This window comes from Sturnus vulgaris, chromosome 3 (genome assembly GCF_052056855.1).
Source record: "Sturnus vulgaris isolate bStuVul1 chromosome 3, bStuVul1.hap1, whole genome shotgun sequence".
Taxonomy (NCBI): Eukaryota; Metazoa; Chordata; class Aves; order Passeriformes; family Sturnidae; genus Sturnus; species Sturnus vulgaris.
In genome coordinates this window covers 100,353,649-100,370,347 of record NC_142245.1, presented here as the reverse complement: position 1 = coordinate 100,370,347, position 16,699 = coordinate 100,353,649, and the positions used below count along the sequence as shown (strand labels likewise).

At 48.9% G+C, this 16,699-nt stretch overlaps 1 protein-coding gene across 1 annotated transcript; it reads left to right on the top strand.

The window, feature by feature from the left end:
* The first annotated feature begins 321 nt into the window (after positions 1-321).
* CYS1 (cystin 1) lies at positions 322-16,452 on the top strand. Its single transcript, XM_088162398.1, has 3 exons — positions 322-575; positions 10,096-10,148; positions 15,125-16,452. The coding sequence occupies exons 1-3, from the start codon at positions 369-371 to the stop codon at positions 15,225-15,227; spliced, it is 363 nt and encodes a 120-aa protein (XP_088018524.1). The 5' UTR covers positions 322-368; the 3' UTR covers positions 15,228-16,452.
* Positions 16,453-16,699: the final 247 nt, after the last annotated feature.

Below are 16,699 nucleotides of genomic sequence, written 5' to 3'. Positions count from 1 at the left end.
CAGGGCATTCCCCGCGCTGGGCTGTTCTCCAGAGCTCTGCAAGACCCAGCTGCGAGAGCTGTGCTTAAGTGTAGTAGCCCAGGAGTGCTGCTCCTGCTGCATGGTTCCCGAAGATGTCAATGTCCTCCCCCCAGCCCGGGAGATGTACGTAAGGATCTGTGTTTGGAAGGCCCGAGCTAACGGGCTGGGCTGGGAAGTTTTGGAAGGGACAGGGGAGCGCGGCAGCCTGCCCAGAAGCGCGATCAGAGACCGCGCACCCCTCCCCTGCGCCGCCGGCTCCCTCCCGCGGCCCTGGGCCGCTGCGGGCTGCGATTTTCCCTTCGCGGCCGGGAGAGGCGACGGCCGGAGCGCTGTCCCCGGGTCCGACCATGGGCAGCGGCAGCAGCCGGCGGCGGGGGCCCGCGGGCAGAGCGAGGCAGAGCCGGGACCGGCCGGGAACCGCGCCGGCCGACGGCGAGGGGGCGGCGGTGCCGCCCGGCCCTCGAGCCCCGGCCGCCGGCAGCAGCGCCGAGCCCCGGGCCGGCGGGAGCAGCGCGGAGGCGGCGGGAGGCGGCGGGGCTCCGCTCCAGCAGGCGGTAAGTGCCCGCCCGGCCACGAACGGCACCCGCGACCCTCCCGGCGGTGGCCCCGGGCCCCCAGCCCAGCCCAGCCCAGCCCGGGTGTCCCCGCCGCCCTGGCAGCCCTTCAGGAGCCGGCGCCACCCGCTGCGGCCGTGGCTTCCTCCGAACATCAACGGAGCTAAATTGTTTTGATCTTCGCTGCGAGCCGGGTTCGATGCTCTCTTTGCGTTTTCTCTTCGCTGCTCTCTTTGCATTTTCAGTCTCCGGTGCAAGGGAAACACGGTCCCGAGAGAGGCCATCTCGTTCTTCTGTCTCCCGGTGCTACTGGAAGCTTCTTTTCCTAACTTGTGGAAATAGCTCGACTTTATAAAGTTCGGGTCCTGCTTTTTCCTGGGTCAGGCTTGTAAACAGAAGTTTTAAAATGTGAACGTAAAGCTGCCCTTTAATGTTTGCCAATCTGCTGCAGCTGCAGTCTGGCTCTTCCTAAAGGCACATTTCAGTCTCTTTAACAAATAATGGATTTGCTTCCGAGGGAGTTGAGATTTGTCTTTTGGCCTTTTTTTCCAATCCAAGAATAACAGCAGCATATATATATCAGCTGGTGATGAGGCGAAAAATCACCGACATCTTTCATCGTAGCTTGGCTTTGGAAGCTGTGTGTTTTTTGTGAGATAAACAGTGCTCTCCACAGATACACGAAATTGTCAGAATAAAGTAATAAATTCAAAATCGAAAGAAATACTAAGGACCCAGAAACATTGTGTTTTGCATGCCTCACTTTTGCTCTTTAGAAGGGTATAATTTCGGTCACTGAACTGCACATCCGTGGATTAAGGATTACTTTAATACAAACACAATTTTCCATTAGGAAACTTGGCAGGGCTCCATATAAGAACCCTTTATCTAGACAGGTTTTAAAGAAAAAACAAACCTCCAAGTAAGGTTTGGAAATTGAAGAAAAAAATAAGAGATCTTGTACTGATGTGTTTTTTCCTTGTTCTTTAAACTACAAACCTTCCTGCAGAATGAATGGGGCTCACTCCAGCACTACTTTCTCTTCTGAAGGACTCTCATTTATGAGCAATCTTCCCGACTTCTCCCATTTATCTTTACTTACAGGAATAGAGGCTGCTGGTATTAATTTTCCCTCTTTTTCCACATGTGAATGTCATGGCTGGATCTTAAATAATTGTATAAGCTGTGAGTTTTCCTATGCATAAATCACTATCTCAGCCCTATTCTGAAGTGATGTATATTCTGGGTAATAACATAGCAGAAAGGCAGTGGAGCTGCCCTCATCTTTCTCTTCTAATGGCAGTAGAGACAGTCCACTACGGCAGTAGATACCACTGAAGTAATGACAAGGAGCAAACTATAGAGGCTGAGGAATTTAAGATGTGGCCCTTGGAGTAGTGTGGGGGGGTCACTCTGCCCCATTCCCTGCTTCAAACTTCCCTCTCTGGCAGAAATGATGGTGAGGAACCTGTAGCATCACCTTGGCCATCCCTGGTTGTGGTGCAGATCCAGGAAGGAATGCTGTCAAGCTTTGCAGCACAGAGATGTACATGACGGTCCTCAAAACTCAGCCTGGAGCAGATATGTGGGGCTTTGGTCATCCAGTGAGGCCAAGTGTTTGCAGCACTCAGCAGTGCCACCAGTGAGGCAGCAGTGATGCTGAGCATCTTGTGTGTCTCCTCGTCCAGCTGTTGTTGCTGCTTCATTTTTGGAAGGAAGTTCACAGCTCTGGTTGCACCCAGACAAAGACAGCAAAGAACTACCAGTATTTTTCAAAGATACAAAAGACATACAAGAGAAGTCTCAGGTAGTTTCAGGGTAAACCTGAAGTTTTTCTTGGTAGCACTTTATTTTCCTGAACCTGAGATGGCAGAGACAACAGTCATGGGCTTATGGTTCTGACTCCTTGAGGCCTAAAAAGTCACTAGCCTGCAAAAAGGAGGGAGGAAACTGTTTGCAGCACCAGGTTTGGTTGTTTACAGGGTCCAGTTTAGTATTTTAGGTTGTGCAAACTGCAGTTCCACCCTTCCCAGGAGGCTGGGAAAAGAGGTTTCTGGAAAGGGATATCAGCTTCATTACATCGCTAGTAATTTTGAGGGCAATTCCTCTCAGTCTTGCCAGCTTTTCAAGTTATTTGTAGTTTCTGTCTTGTGGTAGGAACTTGTTTGCTCTGCCCTATTCAGTTGTCCAAACTGGAGGATAAGCAAAGAAATTTCAGAGCAGAAAGGATCTTAATCAACAGAGTTAATGGAGGAAAGGTGAGGCAGGAAGAGGAAAGGTAACAAGGAGGTACCACAGTAGGAAAGTCTGATGAGAAATAGCCCCTGGAGGAGCAGATTCTGGCCAGTGGCAGTAGAAGAGACCTTTGACACCAGTCAGAAGAGGGCAGAATTGCAAGCAGGACTCATCCTGCTGTCACAGCTAGGTTCCTCCTGGGCATGATGTGCATCAGTGTTGTGTTTCACAGCTGAACCCTGGCACAATTTGCCATCCAGCAAGCTGGCAGCACTGATGGGCAGTCAGGCCAGGTGACAAGGGCTGGTGCAGCTGCCTTTAAAGGCTTGAGCCACCTGTATTATATTCAAATAGTGCTTGGGAGCAAGAAGGGTGAAAGCAACAGGCTGGGAACCAAATCCTGATGGGAAACCTGCACATGCCTCAGAGCAGACCCCAGCACCTCTTGTCAGCATCAAACATCCGTTTTCAGCTTTGCTCTCAGTTCCAGATGGTTGTACATGCTTTTCCTTGTTTCTTTGCTCAAGACAGAACAATGTAGTTGAGGTTTTGCAGGTGCTGCTGCAGCACAGAACAGGGATGGCAGCTCTTGGTGGAAGCCAGGGCAGAGGCCGTGGCCCCGGCCTTTACCCACTGGTTTCCTGAAATGGAGGAATAATACAGACATGTTAGGGTTTTGGTTTTAACAGCTTTTTCCATGGCACCATCACTCCTCCTGACTGGAAACAGGATGTGATTCAAGAAAATCACCCCAGGTGCAGCACAGGAGTAACACAGGTAGAAGGTGTATTAATCAATTTCTAGAGGAACTATCATATAATTTTAAAATACCCGAGTGTTCAACGCTTTGCGTGACTTTTTCAGCCAGATGTTTTTTCTGCAGACCGATGTGGCACAGTGACACCTCGTGGCTGGCTGGTCCCAGCTGCAAACACAAAAGGGTACTGAAGAGACTTGAAATGCCATACCTCATTAATTTCTTACAGGAACTCAGGTTCATTTTTCTACTCTTGCTAAAATGTGCTTCCCTCAAACAAATTTGATCTTTCTAATTCCACGTTGATAGTAATTTATTTCAACATTTTCTTCCTGATTAATAGTCAGAAATGCCCTCGAATCAAGATATTATGGTACACTTTCATAGGGAGCATGGGCCCTTCAGAAAATGTCATCTCCAGCTGAAAATCTGGGACTCCCTGAACTTCCCAAAGTCAGATTATTTCAGATTCTGCAGTTAATGTCCAGTTGTAGATCTGGTGTTTGCCGAGTTTAATGTCTCCCTCTCTCTCCCATTATATTTCTTGTCTTGTTCAAAGCACCTGAAACTTAACCAGAGCCCAAAAGCAGCAAGCTGTGCTGTCCCCTTAGCCAGCATCACCTTCACAGCACATCTGTGTTGCACCTGGACTTGGAAAACTGCTGACTAGGCATTTTCCACAACTCCCCTCCTTCACTTGGCAGAGCATGGGCTGCTTTTGCCCTGGAAACTATTAATGATCTAAAAATAAGCCCAGGGCATGTACAGAATAGCTGGGAGCTGGTGTTTTAGTTGGCAGGAGAGGAGAAGCGTGGGAACTCCTTGCATCCCTGCCCACTTCCCATCCACCTCCTGCTCCTAATTCCTTCTCTGGCCAGAGGATGTTGCTGCAGACCAAAGCAAAGCTGGAAGTGCTTTGCCTGGGAGTGTTTTGCCTGGGGTGCAGCTCAGGCTGTGCATCACATTTGGTACCTACTGGCACCCTAGGTAAGCCACTTTTTTTTTTGCCAGCAATAAGTGGCTGCGGGTTGGAGAGGTTGATTCCAGCAGTGCTGACTGTCTCAGCCCCTAGTCCTGTGCTGGTGTCCCTGGAGGGTGCTGCCCTGCTGTGGTACCAGCTCAGCCCTGCACTGCAGACTGCACCTGCAGGGTTCTCCAGGTGATGTCCTCCCTCCCTGCCACAGCAGCGGGTTGGCATTTCAGCTCAGACTGGTCCGCTGGTCCAGTTCATGGAGTGTTTGTGAAGAGGGATTTAGGAGGAGCAGAGGCAGAGAACAAGGCACTGGTGTGTATTTTTCAGAAATGCTGCACTGTTAAACCAAACCCAGTGGACCAGCACTGGCAGAGACCACACTGCTCCCATGTAGATACTTTACGTGGCTCAGTCACTCCTTGGATGTGAGTTGTACCTGAGCTGCACCCAGGTATCTCAGGTATCTCTACTGCATCTCAGGGCTGTATCCATACTGGTAAACTGTACCATAGGAGCTACCTGGCACTGGACCATGATAGCCTGCCCCACTAAACTGGCCTGATTTTTGGTCAGGACCAGCTTGTAATCTCCTAAATAATGCCTGGGCATGGTTTAGGAACCAGCACAGGGACCATCTCAAAGAGAGCTTGAATTTGGCCTCCCAGCTTTGGAGACAATGTTAGTAGTCAAGACTGTAGCTGCCTGGTTTCAGTGCAGCTTGGGAGCAGCTCTAGAGCCTCCATAGGTACACAGCTGCATATCACCCTGTGGAAGGTTCCAGGAAAGAGTGTTCTCACCCAGCTTACTCACCGCTGCTGGAGCTGACAGTGAAAGTAGGGGGTGAAGGGCCGGCAGGGCCATGAGGAACTTGCACTGGACTGGGGGGAGTGGGAAGCTGCACCCCAGGAGTGCTCACGGTTTATGCACGCAGCAGAGACAAATAGCTCTTGCTACCAGCTCTCAGCTCTGCCTTGCTTCCAGGAGTTGCTGCCTAAAGGATGACTGAACTGTGTGTGCAATGACTGTCAAACCATTCCACTTCATGTCTTGACGTTAAATTAAATGTGGATACATGCTGGATGAGCTTAATATCCAAGCCTTTAAACTTGGAGGAGGGGGTGATGTGGGGCTTTGTGGCACAGCAGACCTCAGCACAAGATGCCTATGCTGAGAATGGGGTGGAAAACGAGGAGACACGCCACGGTCTAGATGAGTAATAAAAAGATGACTGCAAGCTGCAGAAAGGAGAAGCTGACTTCATTTAACTCTTACCAGGACACAGGCCAACCAGGCCAGCAATTACTTATTTAGCTGTAGGATAGGAACCCATAATATCAAAGTGTCCTGACATGCACATCATCCTAACCCACATGAAGGGCTAATACTAATTATCTGCTGAACTTGCAACATACCCATTACAGCAATCCCGAGCCGGCTGGGTGGGGTCAGTTTTTATTGTGTCTCACAGCCCAGAGCAGCCGGTGCTCCACACCCTGCCTGCTGCCCTGCACACGGTGTCACCCGGCCACCGCCGAGCCAGGTGTCCTTTGCCCGCAGGATTGGGAGCAGTTCCCAAACCACGGAGATTCTCGTGGCAGGGAAAAAGCAGAGGCTGGAGGTGCCTTTTGTTTTTACTTGCCACCATTTCTGATTCATGCACTGGGTGAAATGGTGGTAGAAATCTACCTGTGCCAATTCCAAATTCTCTTGGGAAATAAGTATTGCTGCTGACAGATCCCTTGGAAAAGGTGGGAGCAGGTTTTGCACAGAGAAGCAGATTTTGCTAACCAGAGCTGCACTGTCCTGATGACGAATTAATTCTGTCTTCCACCCACACAACACGTACAACTCGTAATATAGAGGAGTCAGCCACAAGAGAAGAAAAAACAGACAACCTACTGTACAATCCAAACCCCTCCCTAAGATGATCCAAACCCATCCTTTGCACAGAAGTATTGGAAGCTGGGTTCTTACTGTGGGAAGAACATTCTCAAAGCACTCTTAAAGAGCTGTATTTCCCTTGATGCTGAGGATGAATAATGTTCTTCACCTGGTGGAAGGAAACTCGGGCCACAACAGTAGTCCAGTGGATGATGGATGAGGAGCTGCATTGTGGGATGAAATCCCAGGAGAAGTCAGCCATCAGAGCTCAGCATGCTGTTCTCCTGGCACTGCTTCTTCCTCTGTTGCTTGTGGGAGATTGCCAAGAAACAATCATAAATAACCAGGAGAGAACTGTCTTACCTCACTGTCAGCTTTCTCACATACTCTTGTCTCTGCTTGGACCCAGAAGCTCTTTCTAGAGTTCAGCCTCTTCCAGAAAAAACAAAGTGTTGCCAAAGAGCAGGGACTCTTCTGAGAGGATGTGGAATCCCTTTTCACAGGTATTACACTAAAACTCTATGAAAGACTGGCAACATCTTTTGTCATTTTAAGCAGGCAGCTAGGGTGTGAAATACAGTGGATAAAGATACTTTTCCCAGCTCCTGAAATGGAAGCTACTAAGGGCTCACCTGGAAGAGATGTTCACCCAGAGCCATGAGAGAGGTGTCCCCGCTGCAGCTCTCCTCACCTGCTGGATCATGAGAGCCAAAGGTGACCACAGCAGCATAAAGCCTTTGCAAGAGGCAGGGAAGAACTGAGCAGTTTGCTGCCAAACTCCTCTCGGTCTGCCTCACAGCGTCTGAGACCATGATGTTTAAACCTCAACTCCTGTCCATCCCCCATGAAAAGCAGCTGAGGAAGGAGTGTAGTGAAAAAATCTTGCAAATTAAAATCAGGTGCCATGCAATACCTGCAGACAGCCAGGTGCATATTTCTACCCAGTGGATGGCACTTACAAGCCCGACTATTACCAACAGATGTAAATTGGTGCAAAACTGTCTGTGAAGCCTTCACTGTTGTACCAGCAGTGCCTATAGTGGGGCACTGCCCCTCTATAGCTCCCACACTTTCCAGCACCAGTCCCGTGCATGACCTTGAGGCAGCACAGGTTTGAGCTATTCCAAGAGCATATACATTATCTTACTGAAGAATCTCTTCATCCCATCCAGCCCTGCAGAAACACAGCAGAGGAACAGGCAATGGCTCTGCATTACAAGTTTTTCCACACCTCTCCCTGGTTCCTTTGCGTCTTGTCGAGGGTTAGGTTTACTTAGGGAATTTTTTTCCCATAAGTTTCTAGGAAACACTAACGACTGGGTACTTGAGAAAAACAGAAGAAATGGCCAAGCTCAGGGGAGGAGGGCATCTGGTTGCACTTATCTGGGAGTTTCTCTCTGAGGGGCAGAGATAGGCGAGAATTGGGCAGCTAAAGGACGGGGCTGGGGCAGCTGCTGGCTCGCTCCCTGCTTTGGAAGAGGGGTCGGAGCTGCTGCTGCCCGAGCCCAGCCCAGAGCTGTTTCTTCTGTCGTGGGGTGAGCCTCTGCTTGTGAGAGCAGCCACTGAGCCTTATTATCACCTACCTAAGAGCAGGTCCTATCCTCATCTACTCGGGTGCCCGGGATCCTGAGCCCGCCTCTCGCTGCCCTGCTCGGTGCCAGGCTGCCGCTGTCCCAGCCTCGCTGCTTCTTCAGCACTGCTCTGAGCTCTCGCTGTACTGCAGCCCCACAATCCCTGCCTGCCGCTATACGTTGCTGGCCCAGCTTGGTGCTTCCAAGAGTCCTGCAGGGTCACTGGGATCGGCTGCCCCAGAGGGGTTTGTGAAGCAAAGCCTCCCTTCCATCCCTTCCCGTCTGGGCACTGGGACCGACACTGCCCCAGGGTTTATAAACCAAAGCCATTCTCCCATCCCTTCCCGTCTGGGCCCAGCCGCCATCACCGCGTGCTGCCCGAGCCCTGCCCACAGCGCCCCCTGCAGGCCTGGAGGAATCACCGCCCCCGCCCCGCCCGGGGAGCAGCAGCGCCTCCTGCTGGCCATGCCCGGAACTGCACCAAGGAAAATGCCCGCGGGCGAGAGGGGTCACTGGGCTCCTGCTCGGGTTGGTGTTAGTGCTGCAGCTGTTGTTTGTTTGCTTTATTATACATGCCAGTAAATAACTGTCATTCCAATTCTTGTATGTCTGCCAGAGAACCTCTTAATTTCAAAATTTAATAATTCAGAGGGAAGGGGTTTGCATTTTCCATTCCAAGGGAGGCTCCTGCCTTCCTTGGCAGACACCTGTCTTTTCAAACCAAGACACTTCCCTTTTTTTTTGCACGGAAAAATATTTTCCTCTTTTCCACACTGAAGAAACCGCTTTTCATTTCTGTTTTCTGGAAGGCCTTGGTTTGGTGCTACCTGTTTAACTTGTTATCGTTTTTGTGAGATTCAGGGTAGTTTGTATAAACGAGGCCCACCAGCTTTAGGACTGCACCTGAGAAAAGATAATGACAAGCCAAGATGCAAAGCCATATCCCCGTCCCATTCCCTTTTCTGTGAGATTACAGTGAAAAGGTAGAAAAAGATGGGAGATATATTGTTCTCAGTAGTATCTGGCTACAGAGGATTAATTTTATTACTGGCCCAGCTGGGGAAGAATGGTCCCATCACTGTCCCCACTTTAAATACCATAAGTTTCGACTTTGGTTGCTCCCCAGGTATCCCATTGAAAGCCCCAGATTCCAGCATAGGGAAGATGGATGTTTCACCCCAGATGGATAATTTTTCTGGGAAACATCTTTGTCAGGTGAAAATTAGGTTGATGTAGCAGTGACTGCCTCCCTTAGAAGGCATTTTCATACTGTTACCTGCAGCTGGTGGTGCAGTGGCATTCATGGAAAACTGGGAGGTTTAACAGGTCAGCATTCGGGGATTTTGGTTCTGTAGCCGGCAGCCGCCCTAAATGCTGAAACAGAACCGGCAGAACAGGGCCAGTAAAGGAGAGTCTCTCGTACCTGTATTGTCCCCATAGAAGTTGTTTGGGGGTCTAAACCAAACCTGGGGGTTTAAACCAGGTCATTTACCCACTCTAGACAGAGATAGGTTTCATAAAAAGAAATAATGGTATGGGTTGAAAGGGAGCTTTGAAGATCAGCTAATTTCAACCCCCTCATCCTGGGCAAGGGCATCTTCAACTAGACCAGATTGCTCAAAGCTCCATCCAGACACTGCCAGGGATGGGGCAGCCACAGCTTTTCTGGGCAACCTGTGCCTCAGAACTCTCAGAGTAAGAATTTATTCCTAAAATCTAATCTAATCCTACCCTCTTTCAGTTTAAAACCATTGCCCCTTGTCCTGTCACAACAGGTATTGTAAACAGCCCCTCTCCATCTTTCTCGTAGGCCTTCTTTAGGTACTGAAAGGTTGCAGTAAGGTTTCCCCAGAGCCTTCTCTTCTCCAAGCTGACCAACCCCAACTACCTTGGCCTGTCCTCACAGGAAAGGTGCTCCACGTCTCTGATCATTTTCATGGTCTCCCTCTGGACTCATTCCAGCAGGTCCTTGTCCTTCCTGTGCTGAGGATGCCAGACCTGGATGCAGCACTGCAGATGGGGTCTCACATCAGCAGAGTAGAAGGGGAGAATTAACTTCCTTGACTTTAAAGTGTTGTAACTGCATCTTGTCTTCTATCCTAGATTTTGTCAACCAGAAGCCCACCAGGCCCAGAGAACAGCAACCTCGACCATCAGTGAGTATCCCCTGTTTTCATGGTATCTTCGCGGGGGGGAAGCAGGTGGAATAAAGGGACCTTTGTGCTATTTCTGCATTCCTCACATTGTGCAAAAGAGCTGGGAATGGTGTGAAATGGTTTATAGCCCTAAATATTCTGCCCATTTACTTATTTGCAAATTCTGAAAAAGTCAGGTGCTGCTTGAAAAGATCCAGGCTCCAGCTCAAGTGTAGTATAGAGGTCGTGAGCAATCAGAATTTAGTATGTCCACATGTCAGAGACACACTTTGGAGTAGTTAGTGCAAAGCTGTGGAGAATGGCTCCAACAAAGAGCTCAGGCCCTGATTCACCTGTGGGCTCTGCACTGTGTGGAAAAGGAGAATAACATCTCTTTGCTCCCCAGGAATCATACGAGAAAGCCCATGAGATGCTCCAGTGCTACAACAGTTAGAGACATGAGTGTCCCTCGGGGATGGGGGAATGGCGGGGACCTGCTACTCTGGGTGCCAAACAAAAGAAATCTGAAATTTTCTATGAGCAAAAACTGCCCAGCAGAGTGAGCCTCCAAGTCTGCCTGCACCAGGAATGGGGACAGTTTAACACATGTTAAAAAACCCAGGTGAAATGAACAGGCTTGTAAAACCATCTTAAAAGATCACCTCCTTACATTAAAGAGCTACTCTCTTCAGCATCAAGCTCTGGCTGTTATCCAGCCCCTCTGCTCCTGCAGTACTCGAGAGCAGACTAATCTGCAGATGCTGGTCATGGGCTGTGTGACCCACTAAGGCCCAGCAGTGCTGGTGGATGTGTCAGCAGAGCCCAGGTACCCACTGCAGTCCGTCCTCCTGCTCCTGCTCTCCCTCCCAGCTGGCAGGGAGCTCACCTGGAAGGCTGCTGCTTCCCAGAGCACTCAGAAAACACATCTGCCCTTGCCTTTTCTGATGGCAAGGCTTGTACAGGGACTTCAACGTCTCCTGTGCTTTCCAGCATCCTCAGTGGGCTTTGGGCTACCATGGCAACTAAGCAGTCTCCTCCTGGGGTGCACAGCCAGCCCTCCCAGGCCCCCATGCAGCTCCCCAGCCCCAGGCACCCACTGGCCCCTCACACCCTGCCAAGGCTTTCCTTCTCGCACCCTCTTTGGCATTCTGAGACAGCAGAAAATGTTTTCTGATCTGGGATGACAGAACAGGAGATTATTATCATTTACATAACATTTACTTTATACCCACTGCAGAGTCCCAAGGCACAGCTCACGTGTGAAGTGCCTGTACTGACTGAGATAAGCAGAGTTGCAATTTCTGCTGGCAAGGACTATGCAAACATTTTTTTTGGAAATAGCCCAGCACCCAGCAAATTTTTGAAGACATCAAATCAAATAAAATCAAATCAAGCCACGGAAACAGAGATTAATGTGCGTGAGTAGGTGTCTCATCCTTCACATTTCTGTGGCTGGAATCATTCTAGGTAAACACTCACTTTAACAACAGCAAAAGTCAGCCTTGTCTTGGTCGAGTTGCTGACTGAAGAAATTCCCATAAAGCCAATTAAAGGAGAAGCAAATGTCAAGGAAGGAGAAGAAGAACTAGGTAGGGAGAGTTGATAGTATCTGTCAGGAGAGCAGTCACACAAGACAGAGATGGGTGTGCACCTCCTGTCCTACAACATGCCCCTATGACACTGCACAGGCATCTAAAGCAGCCCCTGGGAAATACTTTGGATGTGCTCCTGGCTGGGCTGTGTTACCTCTCATCCTCCCTGCCCCAAAATCTTTTGGGAACCGCTCTCTATGGCCTGGTAGTTCACGGGTGGATGGCACAGCCCAGGCACACGGCAATGATTTGGTAATTGCTGCCAAGGCTCGTGTCACTGGCAGAGTTACCAGGGCGTTGTTTTGACCCATTTTTCAGCTGCTAGGTCTTGCAGAAGGCATCTTAATGATTAACCCTGGACTTCCCCAACCTCAGCAAAATGATGAAAACCACTGGCCTGGATTCACCCCCAACCTAGTTTTCAGCCACTTAACTCAGGTTTGTGCCTGGGAGCTTGTCACCCCGGTCACCCATCAGGGTCATTGTCACAGGAGCCTGCAGACAGCTCTCCCCCACACCAGGCACCTGCCTGACACCAGGGATGTGGCACTGACAGCCATCCCCACTGCTGGGGTCTTTCTCAAAGGTGGTTTTGCTCACTTTTGGTCTAATTTTGCCCTTTGCATTTCCTTCTCCACTTTGCATAGTTCCTTTGTCTTTAGACTTAACAAAAAACTCCCTCATAATTCCTGCTTCCTCTAAGAAACTTTAAACACCGAGAAGCCTGTAGCTGAAATGGAGCACATTTCTTGCTTTCCTTTTTCCTAAATTGCTTTGCTCTAGCCTCTTAAATCACTTTTATTGTTGCTTTCTAAACTCCCTCCAAGCTGTGAGCAGCCCAGAAGCCTGCCCAGTAATCCTGATGGAGCTGCACTAGCCTTTTTCCTTGCTGTCCTACCTGTAAATTCCCAAATTTCCACGATGCAAATTCCCCTCTTGTATGCTTTTCAGCTGACTTTTTCTCTCTCAGCTTTGCTCATTCACAGGTTTCTCTCCTTCCCCAGAATATCTCGGGTTTGAAAATCTTTCCACTCAAGGTGCTGACCTGTTATTTTCCTGGCTGGAAGGTCTGGTAGCCCTCAGGCAGACTCAGTGTGTTTGAAGCCAGGCTCTGCAGCCCTGGCACGTGGTGGCAAGAGGAGCAAGGTGCCTCCTCTGCAGCTGGAGCAGCTGGAGGAGCACAGGAGCAGGCCTGTGGTCCACCAGCTTTTGTCCTGTGCACATCCTGAGCTTGGGATTTCCCTGCCACAGTTTCTCACTGAATTCTAGGATCAGCAGAAATAGCTGCACCAATGTGCCTTTGAGATGGAGGGTTAGGTTGGGATGGCCTCGGGAGGTCTCTGGTCCAATCTCCTAGCTCTAGCTCCAAGCTGGATCAGCTGTGAAGTCAGAGCAGAATGCTCCAGGCTTTGTCCCATCAGGTACTGAAAGCCCCCAAGGATACAGCCTGTGCAACCACACAGCCTGTTCCTCTGCTTGCTGTCCTCAGGGTGCTAAAGTTTCTCCTTTTATCCAGATTAAAGCTTTCATTTTTTTTTTATTTCAGTTTTCCTGTATTAAATGGTGCAGAACTTTGCCACAAATATAGAAATAGTATGAACAGCAGCTTGCTTTTCCTTTGCTCTTGGAAGAAATGCAGCTCTCTCTTTTTCTCTCAGTTCTGGAGTGTGCATAGGAAGTGGAGTCTGCTTTTGTTTTTTCAAAAGCACATCTGTGTCTCAACGACTATTACCTGGAGGTTTTCTCCATGAGAACCAAAGCATTGAGAATAATTAACAGTGGGAAATTATGTAACTGCTGAGAGAAACAATGGCTCTTCTGTGGGCCTGCAAGCAAGCTTCCAGGAGCTCTGCCTCCTACCCATCATGTAACATAAAATTAGAGGATTGTCACAGTATGAGTTTAAATCAGTAAATTATGTGTTTTAACTCAGATTTCTGCACTTCCTTTTCCCATTATTGCTTTGTAAATGCTGCTGTATGGTTCCAGCTCTTGGACTTGTAGCTTTCTTCTCAGGTCTTATTTAGTGCAGTGGAAATCAGATACCCTGCAGCCCTCAGCAGGAAAATGAATAAAAAGAATAAGCAGAGGAGTCTGGTTGTTAAATCTTGCTGCTAGTAGAACTTGCCATCAAGGGCATAGTGCAGTGTAAGTAACTGTAGAATACCTACGCTACCCAGTGTCACCAGCTGGCCATCAGGTGACTCCAGGAAAAGCACCAGGCTATTTCTGACACGGGGGGGCATGGCATAAACACGGCTGGGTCAGAGCAGCTGGGCTGTCAGGAGCCCCTGTGGCCAGGGCAGGTCAGAGCAGAGAGAGGGTTGCACTGCACTGTGGCCACTCACTCCGAAGCTGCTCCTGTGGGAGGAGCACTGAGGATGCTCCCTGGCCCAAGGAGAGCAGTAGGAAAGCATCTCCTCTATAGGAGAAAGTGTCCTTGGAAAAGCATTTCAGGGTTCTTTTCTTCAATTCTGATTCTACGTTTACATACCTGCTTAGGGGCAGTTTCTGTGATTCCATCTAGTAAATGAGTCCTCAGTTTTTTTCACTGAAGTATGCTAATGATGAATTTTGTTCATGCCAGCTGCAAGAGCAATGGTTGAGATAGATCTCATCCTTAGAGGAATTCCTCCTTAGAGGAGTTCAATAGATCATACATGGTGAGTCTGGAACAGATCTGGAGCCATGCTAGTGACTGTGAAAATCTCTCCTCTTTGGCAAAGAACTAAAAACCAAAACATTTATTTCTTGTTTACTTGTTCTTCACTAGTGGATGGTCACAAACTCTTGGTTGACATGGTATGGCAGAGCACTTTACAGTTTGGATTTACCAGCTCAATTCTCCTTAGCTCTGCACCTCACCATTGACCTCCATTCCAAGGAGCCATGTGTTCCAAAGCCTGACAGCCTGGCTTGCTCACCTCCCAGATCTCTACAAGGCCAAGGAGGAGCCCTCATTTGTCAGCTGCTGGCTCCTCTCTTGAGTCCTGGAGGGTAAGATCAAGGAGACTTCATATTTTGGTTGAAACTCAGATCCCTTAGAAATAAACACAAAAGAATCTCTTTTTTGCATAAAGCATTAAAAGTAGCATAAAGATTACACTGTCCTTCAGCTGGGCCTGGAGCCTAACTCGAAAGGTTCTGGGAGCTTGATGTGGAGCATTGTAAGGGTTGTACTGTAACGAGCTCACAGACTAAACTGGTGCCAAGTGATAGCAAATGTCAGCAGGCAGTGTGCCAATGGGGTATGGGAACTAGACATGACAGAGTATCTGTGTCTTGGCAAGCCACATGCAGCTCGTTCTTTCCATTCACAAAAAAAAAGGAAGCAAGGGCCTTCTTATATCCTTCAGAGCCTGATTCTCTCCCATGACACCAATAATTCATTCCCTTCCATGACAGGTGCCCAGAAAGCAACAAGAAGCCACTGGGGCAGTCCTCAATATTATATGATTACTCGGAGGAGGAGCTGATGGCCAGCATCGAGCGGGAGTACTGCCGCTGAAGCCAGCTCCCTGCATCGACATGCAGGCATGGTCCTGGAAACGCAGCTGAGCAGAACTGCTACTGACAACACAACGTCTCACACAGTGAGACAGCACGGGAGAGCTGGGTGGTGGAGGGTCCTGGAGCATCAGGGGCAGCAGGGCTGCTTGGGAAGCACAGAGGAGAAAGTTCACCTGGTCATCTCCGAGTGAGAGCATGAAGATCTTCACCAGCTGCTGATTTCTGACTGGTGCCACTGGAAGAGGGACCAATTCTTCTAAAGAATCAATATTTAGAAGCTCATTTCCAAATGCTATTTATAAATGAACATGTACTAGAATAAGTGTCATACTAGAGGTGTTGAAATGTGGTGCTTTGAAGGAAGATCTTGCTTTGAACTTAGTAAAAAAAATGCAGCAATATCACCTGATCCAGAACTTCAGAGAATATTGAATGAAATTCATGTTTCTGCTATTTAAAATGTGCCAAATGTACTCCTTGTGCTGTACTAGCCTCAGGTTCCAGGTCTGAATATGGCACTGTCTCTTTCAATCTGGTCCCCAGTATGGGAGATGAGGAAAGGGGGATTGAGCCCACCATCTAGTGCATAGGCAGTGTAATCCCAGAGTTCAAATCCCACCACACTGACAAATTAGGCTCCTGGGAGCCGTCAGGGAACACAGGATTTGTATGATCCCTTTGGGGCAGGATCCCAGCATAGGTGTCCTACCTGGGGCTCCTGGTTATGGATCCCAGTCATGGGAGTGAAAGCAGGAGGCACATCCCCATTTCAGTCATCCTCCTCGAGAGGGACTTGCATGCTCTCGTAGAGCAGCTGTTTGGGATCAGTTTTCAGAATTGCCACTCCTGGCCTTTCCCTAATATTTCTTGTCCTACAAGAAAAATCACTGCATTTTACCATTAGCTGACTGCAAAGTAAACCAGAAAGTTCTCTCTCCTAAGGAAATAGTATTTTCAGTACTTCCAGACAGGGAAGCCTGATATTTGGGGTTTCTGCTTTTATTATACCTGCATCTTAACATATTATGAGTATCTGCTTATTATCAGAAGTAGAAAAATACTTTATTTCTATCTTCAGCTGAAACATAAAAGGCATCAGATGAAATTTTCATTACATGTAAAAGCAAAAAAAACCTGCAGGACACCTCATAAGATGCTGTATTTTATGTACTTTATGAATCCTGGGACCTGTGAAACAGAAATAAATGCATCTATACTCTGAAGCCCTCAGTGAAGGCATCAAATGTTCTGGAAAAGGCTCTCTCTTACATGGGAAATCATGCTCTGGTAGCTTAAGCAGGATGCATTCCTGAGGGATGCCTTGAGGGAGGCACTAGATCCACCCCTGGCACACAGACTCACACCCTAATTGTCTTCCCAGCAGCAGCCTTTGGCAAGGCTGGATATTGTGCTCTGCCTGGGAGCTGGGGAGCCAGCAGGCAGCCCAGGGTGGGCAGTGGGAAGGGAGCC

Coding starts and splice junctions, on each gene's coding strand:
- CYS1 (XM_088162398.1), top strand. CDS start 369: ATGGGCAGCGGCAGCAGCCGGCGGCGGGGGCCCGCGGGCAGAGCGAGG. Junction 576..10,095: donor GGGCTCCGCTCCAGCAGGCG/GTAAGTGCCCGC, acceptor CTTCTATCCTAG/ATTTTGTCAACCAGAAGCCC. Junction 10,149..15,124: donor AACAGCAACCTCGACCATCA/GTGAGTATCCCC, acceptor CTTCCATGACAG/GTGCCCAGAAAGCAACAAGA.